General features: G+C 40.6%; 1 protein-coding gene across 1 annotated transcript; it reads right to left on the reverse strand.

Moving 5' to 3' along the window:
- Positions 1-12,167: 12,167 nt before the first annotated feature.
- Positions 12,168-16,443, reverse strand: LOC125961696 (dipeptidase 2-like). Its single transcript, XM_049700497.1, is given in 10 exon segments — positions 12,168-12,186; positions 13,509-13,705; positions 14,085-14,261; positions 14,382-14,451; positions 14,752-14,893; positions 15,118-15,247; positions 15,539-15,665; positions 15,987-16,067; positions 16,069-16,204; positions 16,317-16,443. Coding segments are annotated over 10 exon segments (1,206 nt in total).

Consider the following 16,443-nt stretch of genomic DNA (forward strand, 5'->3'; position numbering starts at 1 on the left):
GTGGCGCAGTGGTTGAGAGTCCGCCTGCCCATGCAGGGGACACGGGTTCGTGCCCCGGTCCGGGAAGATCCCACATGCCGTGGAGTGGCTGGGCCTGTGAGCCATAGCCGCTGAGCCTGCGCGTCCAGAGCCTGTGCTCCGCAACGGAGAGGCCACAACAGTGAAAGGCCCGCGAACCGCAAAAAAAAAAAAACAAAAAACTCGTGTTTTATTGATTGCATTAGTAAAATCAGATTAAGGATTCTGCATTTGAGTGGGAAACCCTGTAAGGTGCAGTCATTGAAAACAGAGTGGGAGTGATTAAGAGATTAGTACCTGCCTTTTATCTTGCCTTAGACTGTTTATAACTTTCTATTCAGTTACTTTCAAAGGTGTTTTTTCATGGTTTAATCCTACTTAGCAAAGTGCTGCAAACCATTTCATGTTCATAGAGATGGATGTCAAACGACTCACCTGTCTTGTTGATATCAAGACCTGCTAATTTCAAGGCTAATTCATTGCTGTTACCACTTGCAGAGGAAACCAGGATATCATGTATTGCATTTCTTCTACCCGTTCTTTCTGAAGCAATAAAATCTGCATATGTAGTTTCCACATCAGTCATTGCTAACAAATATTCACATAGCAGGAGCTACAAAACAGAGAAAAATTAAAAGGTAAATATAATGTTGGTCAATGGTAAACATTTAACAAAGATGCTTGTTAAATTACTGACCTATAATATGGATGTGAAATAACTGTCTTGCTTACATGTCCACAAAGCAAGTAATGCTTTGATTCTTGATCAAGGGTCAGGGAACATTGTTTGTAAAGGGCCTGATAGTAAATAGTTTAGGCTTTGAGGGTATATAGTCTTTATCCAACTCTATGGTTGTAGGACAAAAGTACTCAAAGAGAATACATTAAATAAAAGTAATAAACTAAACTTATAAAAATAGGCATAAGGCCAGATTTGGCCTGCATGCCATAGTTTGTGGACACCCAGTTTAGATCATAAAATTCTCCTTCTCTAATACCATTTTAGTCAGTCTTCAACTCCAGAAAGAAGAACTTGAGCTCAGTAGCATACCAAAGTGGTGGGAGGTGGAGTAGAAGTGCTCCACCGTAGAGATAAGCAGTAAGCAAGGGCATTGTTTGCAGAGAACCTAAGAACAATAATGAAATTGACCAAAATCCAGTTTGCTTGTTATTATCCTCACGCACCAGCAATTCTAAACAATGCCAGTGACCAAACACCGCTCCCAGTCCAGGAGCACAGCTCCCTTGTTGCCTCCTTGGTAAGTCATTCCTTGGGAGGAATAATAAATTTTCTTGACTGAAACTTTGAAATAAAATCTTCAAAATTACAAAGGACTCAATGAAAGTGAGTTTCCCCAAACAGGCCTGGTAACAAAAATACTTAATTAAAGACTTAATGAAGAAAATATTTGCAAGGTAGAATAGGAGATACATGTAATAACAAAAGATCATCAAATGTAAATCTTTCATTTCTTTTTTTTTTACATCTTTATTGGAGTATAATTGCTTTACAATGGTGTGTTAGTTTCTGCTTTATACCAAAGTGAATCAGTTATACATATACATATGTTCCCATATCTCTTCCCTCTCGCGTCTCCCGCCCTCCCACCCTCCCTATCCCACCCCTCTAGGTGGTCACAAAGCACCAAGCTGATCTCCCTGTGCTATTCAGCTGCTTCCCACTAGCTATCTATTTTACGTATATATGTCCATGCCACTCTCTCACTTTGTCACAGCTTACCCTTCCCCCTCCCCATATCCTCAAGTCCATTCTCTAGTAGGTCTGTGTCTATTCCTGTCTTATCCCTAGGTTCTTCATGACATTTTTTTTTCTTAGATTCCATATATATGTGTTAGCATATGGTACTTGTCTTTCTCTTTCTGACTTACTTCACTCTGTATGACAGACTCTAGGTCCATCCACCTCACTACAAATAACTCAATTTTGTTTCTTTTTATGGCTGAGTAATATTCCATTGTATATATGTGCCACATCTTCTTTATCCATTCATCCGATGATGGACACTTAGGTTGTTTCCATCTCTGGGCTATTGTAAATAGAGCTGCAATGAACATTTTGGTACATGACGCTTTCTGAATTATGGTTTTCTCAGGGTATATGCCCATAGTGGGATTGCTGGGTCATATGGTAGTTCTATTTGTAGTTTTTTAAGGAACCTCCATACTGTTCTCCATAGTGGCTGTACCAATTCACATTCCCAACAGCAGTGAAAGAGTGTTCCCTTTTCTCCACACCCTCTCCAGCATTTATTGTTTCTAGATTTTTTCATGATGGCCATTCTGACTGGTGTGAGATGATATCTCATTGTAGTTTTGATTTGCATTTCCTTAATGATTAATGATGTTGAGCATTCTTTCATGTGTTTGTTGGCACTCTATATCTTCTTTGGAGAAATGTCTATTTAGGTCTTCTGCCCATTTTTGGATTGGGTTGTTTGTTTTTTTGTTATTGAGCTGCATGAGCTGCTTGTCAATTTTGGAGATTAATCCTTTGTCAGTTGCTTCATTTGCAAATATGTTCTCCCATTCTAAGGGAGAAAAATGTAAATCTTTCATATCTTTTTCTATGTTAAAAACTCATATTCTTTCCTGAAGGTCATAAAAGGGATGAATACTAAGATATGAATAATGAATTTCTGTTGGATTAATTTTGTTTAAACAGGACTTTAAAGTAACACAATTTCCCTCCTATTCCTAAACATTCCAATTACATTTTACTATAGTTTAAGATTAAAAACCCATGCCAATAATCAAGAGAAAGGAGTCTTTTCAAAATATACAAAATGTGGAAGAAGCTAAAATGGTAGAACCCATACACTATCATGGACATGCACACTGTCACTCTGAAATAAATTGATGCCATTTACAGTGAAATCCATGATGGCAGTCAGTAGCACTTTCCTTAAAGCTTAGTTCTTCTCCCAGTGCATAATGAGGGAGCTATTAATTTAATCTGGGGGAAACGTTTACACTCTCTCTTCTGTAAGAGGAAGCTAAAAGAGGAGAAGGAGGAATAGCACAATACAAGTTTTGAAATAGGAAATATATGAATACTGCATGCTTTACTGTGACTATAGTATGGTTCCAATCACTTGACTATATCCACCATTCTTTTTTATGGGAATATGATTTAATAGTTGTTACCATTCTACCATAATCATAAGAAATAATAATTAAAATTACTTATAGCCTGGTCAGTGAGACCTTGAGTAAATTTTGGAAGCATCCATGTTTCATACAGTTTCAGGGGATGGATATTTCCTGTTATTAACTCTATAACTTCTTCAACTGGAACAGATAGACCTTTCTCTGTTGAAGCAGTTTTGTCTTTTTCCTGGGCCTTTTCAGTTTTCTCTTATTACAGACTTGTAAAGCTTACATATACAAACTTACACATACATGTATAAAGCAAAGAAGGGATAGAGTAGTCTTGAGAGGACACTGTTTTGTAGCAGGCACACAAGACAGATATAATTCCCTGATTGCATTTGCCTCCCTAGTCCCAACTCCTTTGTGGAAAGCATCAGCATTCTGACTGGTCTCTGCACCCCACTGACTGGACAGAACACTGCATTGGCATTCTTAGGGAGCACTGATGGTCGCTCCGGAAACTGGTTAGAGCTTGTGCAGCCAAAGTGCAGAGGAAAGAAACAAATATACTTAATATAACATACTTACTCTGTTTTTCTAAATTAGCATTTATTCCCTGTAAGAGGTTGATTTCTGCTTTGACAGGGAGTAATCGAACTCTATATTCACCCAAACCATAAAATTAAAATTAACATACCTCAGCTTATCATCCTACTGGAAGAAATGTATGAAATTTAAAGTATTTTTTAATTGCTGCTGTTTAGAATGGCTGAAGCCCATTCGCTGAACTTGTTAAAGAGCAGTGTTAACGAGGGTACTTTTCATTTCTTTTTTTTCCTACCACAGCATGAATTCTCAGCCCAAAGTGTGCCCTGTTTCCCACAATAGAGACAGGGGAAAAAGTGCGAGTCTCTCACCACAAAGCATGAGACAACTACAAATACTTCTCTCCCAGAGTTCACACTGATGAGAGTCTTTGTGGAAAAGAACTTCCTCTTTTTGTGGGAATACAGTAGAAATGCAAGTTGTATTCTCCACAATTTCACTATTAGAAAAATAATATTTTTATTTATTTTATTTATTTTTATAAATAAAATAAATTTTATTTATTTTTATTTATTTTATTTTTATTTATTTTTTATTGGTCTTCTTAAAAACATATACAGTGTTTACAATAAGGAGTAAAAGAGAAGATTTTCAGTGCGATATTTCAAGGAGCATTTTCTAAAGGCAGGATCCAGTCCCAACTTTGGAAAATTAACAAACACCTATGAGATCAAAGAGTCACCTGCAAAAAATTTTATTTGTTTTTCTTTCATACTAGTTTCCTAAAGATGCATTGTTACTTCTTGATAATGTAATAGTCAGACATGACTATATGGTGGCCATTTGAGGAAGAAGTAGCTCTTACATAAGTGTCTAGTTTCCTTATCTCTTGATACAACACCTCTTGGTTTCAGAGGCTTGCACAGATTTCCTCTAAATGAATAAACTTACTAATATTTTTCTAACTATCAATTAGTCTAAAAGTAGATTTAGAAATCTACTTCTGAAGCAGTTTTGTTAAGTAATTATTGGTCAGTTCTCTTTCTGATTGGTACTTCTTTCTGCAAAACAAATCCCTGTACTTAGAACAATTAATACCACCATCCCTGTCTCCTTGATTATTACACAGTGATGTTTCTTGAGAAAAAAAGCTTACCCTTTCTTTGGGGAAACTTTAGCCCATGAAATAAAACTTCATTAAAACTAGATCTGCTTCTAATGCCAGTGTGATGCAGATCAGTATCCCCTTTCTTTTGACTTTCCAGGCTGTGTGAAGAGAATGGTATGGTTTGGTTTAGGAAGGGTTGTAGCTTAAGAGGATTGCATTATGTTTCTGTGTCACTTTGGGGGATTTTATTTCAATATTATATCCTGTTCTGTAAAAACACCATAGTCATTCTCTTACTTATTATTAAATAATTAAACGCTGCCCTTTGTTTACTTTCTCCTTCTGATCAGAGGATTCCTCTCCACTCTAGGCCTTGATCTGAGTTCCAATTCATCAGCTTGTAGTAGCTACACTTCTGATTTCTGAAGTCAGACAGATATGGGTCCCATTTCTGTCTTCATCAGTTATAATTTAGCCTGATATATGCATACCAGAGCTGGCAGTGACAAACATTTTGCTTCTCCTTATTTTCCCAGGGTTCCTTGCATTTTAATAGAGGATCACAATATTTTAAGTAGAGTTGGAATGGGGTGGAAAGAAAGAGCAGGAAAACATGCTTTTAGGAAGGTCTGAAGTACAAATCACATGGAGGTAACTGCTTGAGAGAAAACCACCCTTATTTGAGTATTGTCAATAACGTAGCACAGGGAGGCAAACGAATAAATTGTTCACTAAAAATATTCTTCTTTAGAAGAATAAAATTCACAAGAAAGCGTCATTGCAAATAAAATATATTTGTTTTCCTAAAGGAAGATATTTGAAAAGTAGTAGTAAATACCTACTTTGACCTTCTGTGTCCCTAGTGTTCTATCTCCACTAAGTTTTACGAACATTACATAGAGGAGGAGCCTGAGTCTCAAAGGCCGTAAGTAAGAGATGGATTCCAGAGCCTTTGCAAGGTCCATTATGCCCCATGGCTTCCCATTGCTTGTGCTGTTCATCCAGATACGTGCTTAGGATACCAGAATGAATACATCTCTTTCAAGAGGTTTTTAACAGACATTAGATAATAAACAAGTACAACACCTAACAAATAGAACAGAATGCCTTATTTAAAGCAGAAACAGAATAAATGCTCACCTAGTATCGTTTAAGTCCCCTTTCAATTATTTTTTGAATCAACATGTTTATATTTGAGGGTATTTTCTTATTTTTTCCTTGTTCCCTTTACTTGCACCTCCTTTCTTTATCTCTTTTCCCAACTGAAATGTTTATGGTTTCAAAAGTAATTACTTCTTGAAGAAAGTTTTCGTGTATACTAAGTGCTACCTAATGGAAGCCATAAGCATAGAGTCTGCTGGCATTTGAGTGGTATAATACACAGCCAGGTTGAATCAAGTGGGAGAGAAGGTTAATCATTCTTTTAAACTGGCAGTGTTGCCGGAGGTGGATTAATATGCTTTTTGAATCTCTTATGTGCTGTAAGTCTCCTTGATCACAATCACTATGTTAATGGTTTAGGTTTTGAATTAGAGGTGTCTCCTGGGGTCAGCTGGGTCAACTCCCTTAATCTCTCTGGCCATATTAGGTGATAGTTTTCTCATTTCTATACATGATCTATGTTAGAGGGAGTGTTGACTATACCAGACTCTTAACGTGGGCGCCCAGAAAGTGGAAGAATCTCTCTGCTGGTGATTAATCATAACTTTTCATTGTGAATATAGTCCTTCCCTTAGGTAAGGCAGGAACACCATGAAAAACAGAAGGTTCTCAGGTGTCTGTGGAAGCTGGAGTGCTCTCGACCTGTCAGCTCACTGGCAGAGCAGGCTTCGCCCAGACACTAGAGAACAAAATGTGAAATTGGCACCAGCCAGCCTCTCCATTGCACAGGATATCCCTATTTAAATTTGACAACCAGGATATTTTACAATTTGGAATTCTTGTCATCTGGTTTTCTTTAGTTTCTTCTTTGGGATGAAAAGACTGAGAAGCTTGTTAAAAAATCTGGAATTCTGACGGTGAGGCTTAACCAGATCTATTGAGTCATCAATCAGCAAACATTGACCAATGCTTACCATTCCCCCAGTTACTATACTAAGGACCCAGACACGTCTCAGATAGTGGCCTTGCTCATTCACTGTCTTTACAGTACTTTTTTCTAAATGTAACCAGAGCTCAGGTTAAGACAAGACATTGATTTGAGTCTGAAGTAAACAAAGCTGACTGGTCTGATCCCTTCAGTTCCCAGAATTATTTTGTTTCAGGTAGTAATTTTCCCAGACCAATAGAACAAAGTCCTATCATCTATTTATTTAATATTTTATCACAATAGTCCTTGCCCCTTTGACCTCTAGTGAGGAAACTTGCATAAGAAACTGAAATATGCTTAGGTTCTATGGGTAAGTGCAGATAATGATATGAATGAAATTGAAAATGAAAGCCAAAGGTAGAAAAGGCAGTTCTGAATAGATTAAGTAAGACAGAGGTATTTAAAAAATCAACTAGAAAAGATACAATAAGGAATGGAGAGCTTCTGGAAGTTTTCCAATAGGTGAGGGGTTGGTACATCTGTTTTTTTTTTTTAAGAACATGTCTGGCAGTTGTATGCCAGAGAAAGTTATAAGGGGGGCTGACTATAGGCATGAAGTCCACTGAGAACACTGTTTCTCTAGGCCACTGACGGTATTCTCAGTGTACATTCTATAGTACTGGAAATTAAGTTAGGAAAGAAAGGGTAATCTGATGTCATTTTAAATGAAATTTCACAAATGATTAGAGCTAAAAGGTGTCTTTTTTCACTCAGCCAACACGTTGAGCACGTACTATGGGGCAAGCACTGTGCTTATGGGTAAGAGATAAAAGAAAAAATAAAGACCAGAGGAACTCAAAAGAGAGTGTGAGAGATGCATGAACAACTCATTACAATCGAATAGGGATAGGCTATTAAATAAATAGATCATAAAAATGTAACTTTGTAAAACAGAACTTGGAGTCAATAATCCTGCTAGGGGATATTGAAGAGGATGCCAACAATGAGGGGGTCTTGGAATTAGGTTTTGAATGTCAGTAGGAATTTTCCACATGGAGAGAAGGTCAGGGGCATACCAGGCGAAGGAACATCCTGGACTTGAGAACCAATACAGTATATTCAAGTGATTGTAAATGAGTTTTTTTTGACTAAAGCATAAGGTATAAGTTGCCAAATGGTAGAAAATAAAGTATAAAAGTTAGGCTGGAATAAAAGTATAAAGTGTCATAATTCTTATGATGAAAGATAGGTGTTTTCCTACAAAATGGGTTACTTATAAATATTTTAAAATTAGAGACTTCTGTGTAAAGCTTGAAAAAACAGTAAATCAGAGTTGTACTGAGCTCAGGCTTAGTGGTGAAAATTTCTGTATTTTGTTTGCCAGGTTGGATAGTGTTACAATTCTTTAACATTTGTTTTTCCTAAGTAAAGGCATCTGGTGAAAATATGGGATCCATTTAATCCTGGGGAAGTTTTGTCTTAACCTTTCTTCTATGCATTTTTTCTATTTAAAATGCTTTTGCAGAATCTAATCATAGGAAGTTTGGATACTTGAAGTACCTGCTCATATTCTCTCTTTGACATAATGGGAATAATTAGGAAGTCTTCTCTAATTTTGAGACTACCATGACTGCTCTCTTATGTTGGTTATTCCTGTAGGTGAACCAATTTTAGGTTCATCTGAGTGATTAGTTAAACTTAATCCTCACAGATTGATTCAGCAGGTCTGAAAAGATATCTCAGAATGTGTATATGGAGAGATAAACAATAAGAAATTACAGTAAGCACAAAAACAGATAAATATTATTCATACTTTTTCATAAGATCTTATTTTCTCTCATTTCTCTCTTATTTTTTTCATAACTTTTCTTTAATCATATGAAAAAGAAGGGAATTCACATGGCATAACAAAAGCTATGCAAAACTTAAGGAAACACAATTTTCTGAAATTTCTCAAACTTATTTGTATAGGATTCAGAATGCATTTAAAATGATTAAATGACTTAAGCTAATTTTTTTTTATTGCAAACTGTTTTAACCCCAATTAACCAAGCAAGAAACTGAGAGTCATTCTTTACTCTTCTCCCCTCCCTTAAACTCTGATTGGAACAATCCCTAAGAGTTGTCATAATTATACTATATATATATAAAAATATATATGTATAAATATAAATACACACACACACACGTCCATTGTTCTCTATGTCCATTGTCATATCTTTTACATTTCTTACTCGGATGTAACATCCCAGTTCACTTTTTCCCTGACTCCAGTATTATTTCTGTCTTGTTTATTCTCTGCATTGCAACCTAAATTTCATTCAACGGCTTAGAGCTCTTTGATAGCTTCTCTTTAATTTTGGGGAAAAGGCTTCAAGCACTGTGCTCTTGCCTACTAGTCCACCCTTATCTGGTTTCTCTATCCTTACTTAGCATCTCCTTCTTCCATAAATTTTCAGCAATACTCAATAGATTTCAGGGTTAGACTTCTCTTAATGCTGAACTTTCTCCAGGTTATGTCATCAATTTGTATCATTCTTTACTCATTCAATCCTTGGTTAATGCACTCTCATCATATAAGTTTCAGAATAAACATTGACTCTCTGGCTTTTCATGACTTCCGTTAGAGATTAAATTCCCTTTCTATGTGTTCTTATAAAACTTGGCTGTCCAGTTACCTGTGAGAGGTATAGTTATATTTTAGAGTTCATTTCCCCTATTACATTGTAAACTGCATGTGAACAATGTCCTTATTTACCAGTGTTGTAGGTACTCAGTGAATATTTATTGTTAAAAGATTTATTCTGTTAAAAGTTAAGAGACTGTTTATGTTCCATAAATAAGAGAAAATGTAGCTCAGAACCAAGTAGTGGCAAGAGACTTGCATAATAGTATACAATATTGAGAGACAGTAGGAATTTAGGTTAGACAGTACTTGGTTACTGAATTAATTGTGAAGGTGAGGGATGATTATACAGAGTCCAGAGTTTTATTATTTTTTTAAATTAATTTTTATTAAAGTATAGTTGCTTTACAATGTTGTGTTAGTTTCTGCTGTACAGCAAAGTGAACCAGTTATACCTATACATATATTCCCTCTTTTTTATATTTCTACCCATTTAGGTCACCAGAGAGCATTGAGTAGAGTTCCCTGTGCTATACCATAGTTTCTCATTAGTTATCTATTTTATACATAGTGGTGTATATGTCAATCCAAATCTCCTAATTCATCCCCCCCTTCCCCCCCTTGGTATCCATGTGTTTGTTCTCTACATCTGTGTCTCTATTTCTGCTTTGCGAATAAGTTCATCTGTACCATTTTTCTAGATTCCACATATAAGTGATATTATACGATATTTGTTTTTCTCTTTCTGACTTACTTCACTCTGTATGACAGTCTCTAAGTCCATCCATGTCTCTGCAAATGGCACTATTTCATTCCTTATTATGGCTGAGTAATATTCCATTGTATATATGTACCACATTCTCTTTATTCATTTCTCTGTTGATGGACATTTAGGTTGCTTCAATATCCTGGCTAGTGTAAATAGTGCTGCAATGAATATTAGGGTGCAAGCATCTTTTTGAATTATGCTTTTCTCCAGGTATATGCCCAGAAGTGGGATTGCTGAGTCACATGGTAGTTCTATGTTTAGTTTTCTAAGGAGCCTCCATACTGTACTCCATAGTGGCTGCACCAATTTACATTCCCACCAACAGTGTAGGAGGGTTCCGTTTTCTCCACATCCTCTCCAGCATTTATTGTTTGTAGATTTTTTGATGATGACCATTCTGACCAGTGTGAGGTGATACCTCCTTGTAGTTTTGATTTGCATTTCTCTCATAATTAGTGATGTTGAGCATCTTTTCATGTGCTTGTTGGCCATCTTTGGAGAAATGTCTATTTAGGTCTTCCATCCATTTTTTCACTGGGTTGTGTTTTTTTGATATTGATCTGCATGAGTCGCTTATATATTTTACAAATTTATTTATGTTTATATATTTTGGAAATGAATCCCTTGTCAGTTGCTTCGTTTGCAAATATTTTCTCCCATTCTGAGGGTTGTCAGAGTCCAGAGTCTTCAGTGTTTCCTCAGTATCCAACTTGGGCAACTGTACAAATAGTGGTGGTATAAATGATGTAGAGAGATGAATAGTGGAAGTAAGTATTGAAGGTAAAATTAATCGTTCAGTAATATCACATAATTAATTTTAAGTGTCCATGTTATATTTGGGCAGAGTTTTTCACTTTGCAATTAGTTAGGTTTGTAAGAGACTCAGGAGAGAGATATGTACGTTTTAGGTCAAGATCTGTGATATATATGGTGGCTGGAATCACAAGAGTAGATGAGACCATCTATCAAGGGCAGAAGAGAGCTTCTGAGAAATACACATCTCTTGGGAGAGGGCAAAGTGAGAGTGCCCAGTGAAAGAGATAAGGATGTCCAGAGGCAGGAGGAAGAAGTAGCAAATTAAGATGCTACTGTTGTTAAGGTGAAAGATTTTTCTGAGATGACAAACTTGATCAACAAAATCAAATATTGCTGAAAGGTGATATAATGACCAAACAATATTCATTCAATTTAATCACAAATTAAATGTCGGTGAATGCAATTCCAGTGCAGATAAGTAAGAAGAAAATAGCAAAATTGTGTGAGTCACGAGGTACATAAAGATAAGAAAATACAGACAGTGAGAATAAATACAAATTTTTGATAAACTGTACTGTGAAATTAGGAGGAGAGGAAAGGTAGCTAGAGAATTACTTGACATCAAGCAAGAGTAATTTTTAATGGGAAGGGGGCAGCTTTCTAATGGGAGGGGGCCAAAATAAAATTGCTAAAGAGGAAAACCTTAACAATACCAATGAGATGGGAAAATGAATGGAAGTTACTGAGGAAGTGAGAATAGGTGAACTATGTAGAAAAGCTATCCTTGTATGTAAAGAGAAAAAGTTATTTAGGGGTGTTTTTGCTTTATAGTCTGTGTTTTCTCTGTGAAGTAAAAGTTTGATGGGAGGTGATGTCACCTCGAGATAGTGCTCATCAAATATCCTATGTGCTTATCTATATTTTTCATCCTCCTTTGTAGTTAGACTCTTTTCCTTTGATTAGTTGTGGCCAGTGGCATAGAAGCAGAATAAAGTGTATCACTTCTGAGCTGAGGTCATTAGGAGCCAATGTCCCTCTGGTCTGGTCCTCTGCTATTGTGACATCGGAGGTCACATAGTCCAGATGATGTGGCTGCAAGATGGATCAGGACCATGTGATCTGTAAGGGCTTTACTTAGTAGAGAAATAACTTACTAGTATTTTCCACTGAGATTCCTGTGTTAAATAGATCTCCCTGTGAGAGCTCAGAGAGCATAGCGAAGACTGAAATGACAAAGACAGAGGGAGAGATGTTGGCAACATATGGAAGGTGCCTGGCAGATAATATATTTAATGGTAAACAAAGCTGCTGGAGTAACAGAGAGAGTATATAAGAGATGAGAAGAAAACCAACTGTATGTAGTATCTAGCGCTAAGGAGTGAGGAGAGAAACAACTGAAAAAAAAATAAAAAGAATGATCAGAAAGAAGCTAGGTGGTATGTCAACAGAAATCATAAGATTGCTAAAAAACATAAAGGAAGGTAGTTTTAAAAGAAGCACCATTTAAAGGAGTCAGTTGTTTCCCAAAGGGAAAATCCTATAGGAACTGAAAATAAACCATGTGATTTGATGACTAAACTTTTATGAAAAAAATGGAACCATTTCAGGAAAGTCATGGGAGAAGACGCTGTGTTACAGTGGGGAGAGTAATCAATACATTGTGAGGAAAGGTGCCTTCATTTCCAAGAAATGCCAGTTAAGAAGTGAAGAGAGCATTTAAAGGGAAGGGATAATGTAAGAAAATTGTTTTAAAAATTAATTAAGGAAACTTGAATAATTCCTAGACAAAGAGGAAGGTATTAGTGAGAGATGAAAATCAGAGAAAGCTATCTTAAGATGTTGTTATGGACTGAATTGTGTCCCCACAAAAAATATATGTTGAAGCCCCTCTCAATTTTACTGTAGAAGATAGGAGATAGGTCCTTTAGGGAGGTAACTGAAGTTAAATGAAGTCATAAGGGTGGGGTAATAATCTGACAGGGACTGATGGTGTCCTTATGAGAAGAGGAATAGATTCCAGAGATCTCTCTCCCTCTGCTCATAGAGGAAAGGCTGTGTGAGGACACCGCAAGAAGACAGCCATCAGCAAGCCAGGAAGATTGTTCTCACCACAAACCAATTCTTATGGTATTCAATACCTTAACCTTGGACTTCCACCCTCTAGAACTGTGAGAAAATAAATTTCTTCTGTTTAAGTCATTCAGTCGATAGTGTTTCGCTATAACAGCCCAACCAGACTAATACAGACCTTCATGTACACTGCAGTATACAGAAGCTAAACAGTGATTGTGAGCCAGAGATTACATCTTGAACAGAAGTGTAATGACGCTTGTGGTACTCACAACTTCACGAATTTTGTCAGAAAGATGTGAAAAAAAGTCAAACAGTTCTGATAGTGGATATTTTCTTTCTGTTTCTGACATAAAGCAGTGTCTGACAGCCTCCCTGATACCCATCGGTATCGCAGTTTTGATTCTGTGGCTCCAGTTCTACATGGCACCAAGGTGCTGTGTACTGTCCATTATTGGGTTTTTGGGAGATGTACCTATTGCCAACAAGTGGGTCAAACCACTGGGGCTCTTCTGAAGTCCTCCCTAAATTTAGACCCAGCTTCAGCTCCAAATCAGAGTTTTCAGAGAGCCCAGGGTGAGGCTCACTTGCCACAGTAGACACGTTGGCTAACGGGTTGCACTGCAGCACCCGCACGGACAAAGACAGCATCACGATGCCACCGTTCTTCTTCTGCAGGGGCGAACCGGTGGACCGTCAGCTTGGCCCCCAGCACAGTCACCTGCCTGTTCACTCTCTTGGCCCCTGTGAGGAAGGTGTTCAGCCCCGGCTTTGAGGTCAGAGTCGTCTCCTCTCTGGGTTCGTGTGAATGGAGGAGCCGCAGCCCTGGTCTGGGTGGTGTCTTGGCCCTGGGTTTCCGGGTTTGGAGGCGTATCTTACCACCTAGACCCCCACCTAGGGCTCAAGGGTTCAGGGGCTGTGTACCGTGGGTTTTGGGGGCAGAAGATATTTAACCTGGCGTTTGAGGAAATTGAGGGAGAAGAGACTCAGGTTCAAGGGCTCCTGGTTTGAATTTCTCGCTCTAGGTTTGAGGGCCAGGGCAGTCTCTCACCAGAAGCTGCCGGATATCATCAGGAACATTCCGAGTGTTCTTGCACATACCCTGGGCAGCTGAGTTGGAGAAGATGACAGGTGCCTGTGACACTTCTAGGGCTCGCCGTGCCACAGCATCCGAGACATGGGACAAGTCCACCATCATGCCCAGGCGGTTCATTTCTGCCACCACCTTCTGCAGGGACAGGATGGGGAGAGGGCATCAGGGCTGCATTTACCTTGTGTGCATTTATCTGTAGGGAACAGGCGGGGCTGTACATTCATGTGGGGCAGGGTATGAAACCCGGGTCCTTACCTCGCCAAAGCATGTCAGCCGACTGACATTGCTGGAGAAGGGGTGGATACCCTTTGCTGAGTTCTGCGTCCTGCAGGATGCCCAGGAGGCAGTCTGACTGGTGGCTGTGACTTGGCTACAAGAGCCTAGAAAGAGGTTCTGTCGAACTGTCTACACCTGCAACTACCTGGTGCAAGAGGAGGGACCCAAACTGGGCTGTGCCTGGCAGTAGCAGGGCCCTTCTGGGGATTCAGTCTTCTTCTGCAAACCTCCATTCCCCTCCCCACCCAGGTTCAGGGCCGGATCCCAGGGGTAAACTTGCTTTGGGCCCCAGCGTGATCTTGGGCAGATCCCTGCCTCACTGGGCCCTCACCATCTGCACTGTGTTTACCAGGGCACGTTGCAGGTGTGGGTGAGTGTCACGTAGTGCACACCCAGCGCATAGAAGGTACGCAAGATGGAGAGGCTACTGTCCAGTGAGTGGCCGTCCTCCACACCAATGAGGCAAGCCCACTTCCGGCTATTGTTGAGAGCTGAGGGCAGGTAGGTCAGATGATCATTTTCAGAGGCAGGGGAAGCTTACTGAAGTCCCTAACACCTACCACCACCAGTCTGTTTACCTTTTTTTGTTTGTTTTTTTGGCCGTGCCGCGCAGCATGAGGGCTCTAAGTTCCCCCACAAGGGATCAAACCCGAGCCCCCTGCAGTGGAAGCGTGGAGTCTTAACCTCTGGATTACCAGGGAAGTCCCCCTTCTACCTTTAACTGAGGTCACAAGCTCCAGCTCAGAATAGGAAGAACACATGAGGCGGATGAGGTGAATTTGCTCCAGGGTGAGGCGCACAGCATCCCGTTCGTGGGTCTGGCATGGGACGTAGGCTGACCAGAACTGAGGGAAGGCCAGGGCTTAGTTTGGGCTTTGGAACTCCTTGGGGCTCAGCTGGCACAGCACTCACTGTGCCCAGAAATCACATGTAATGCGTTGCTTTCTCTGTGGTACTTGGATGCCCGTCAGGCTGGCTCACTGTGACCCCTGTAGCCCCCAGCATCCATGGCATGGCACTTTCTAGGTCACTGTGGTAACTTAGTTCCAATGTGACTAACCTGTGGTCTCTGAGGCCCCCAAAGGGCCCCACATTCCCCAGCAGCCATGGTGGCACCTTGTGTGTCCCTTTGGTACCTGGGCACCTCTGAGACCATCGTTCAGCCTGTCCAAGCTGGTCTGACCATGGCTGAAATTGCGCAGATTAACATCCTGTAGCCCACTGTGGTAAAACTGCCTCAGGACCAGGGGCATCTCGTTGTGGCTGGAGGGAGGTCAAGGCAAATGGGTGGGCTCCTTAGGTCTTGAGATCAGGCAGAACACATTGCCAGGCCTGGGCCAGCCTGGGTGTCCCCACCTCACACTGTCACACAGACTATGGAGCAGCTGCGGCCTGGGCTGAGGGGTTCCCACCAGGGAGGGGATGACAGAGAAGGGGAAGGGCATCTGTAGATGATGGACAGGACATCCAGCGGTGGTGTGAGGGAGCCTCCCCACTAGCTCTGCATGCTCCGGGCCTCCTCCTCTGCCCAGGGCCAGGCTAGGCCCCCACCGGCCCCCAGCAGCCCGCACACACTGCAGCCACCCCTCCACAAGCGGGAAGTCCCGCATCAGGGCCCTCGTGCGCTCCCGCGGACTTGGGGTGCTGGAGGTGCCCGGTGTGGTCTGCACGGGTTACCAGCCGCAGCAGCAGACCCAGCAGGAGCAGCAGACACAGCAGAGGCCGCTGACTGAGTGCGCGGGGACCTTCGAGGTCCCCGGGCCGCAAGCTGCGCAGGGCCAGGCAGGCGGGCAGAGGCGGGTCTGAGAGGGGCGGGCGATGGGGTTCTGCCCGTGGACTCAGGCCACCCAGCGGCGCGGCCTCGCGAGGGGGGCGGGGTGAAGGAGGGGATACAGCGTCACAGGACCCTGCGACCCGTGTGCGGAGAGCCGCGATCCGCGAAGCCCGGCAGCCACATGGAGGCACTGCCCTCCCGCCGCCTGCTCAGAGGCAGCTCCAGCGGGCTAACCTGGCCTCTGCTGAGAGCCCACTCGCCTCCCAT

This window comes from Orcinus orca, chromosome 17, assembly GCF_937001465.1.
Source record: "Orcinus orca chromosome 17, mOrcOrc1.1, whole genome shotgun sequence".
Lineage (NCBI taxonomy): Eukaryota > Metazoa > Chordata > Mammalia > Artiodactyla > Delphinidae > Orcinus > Orcinus orca.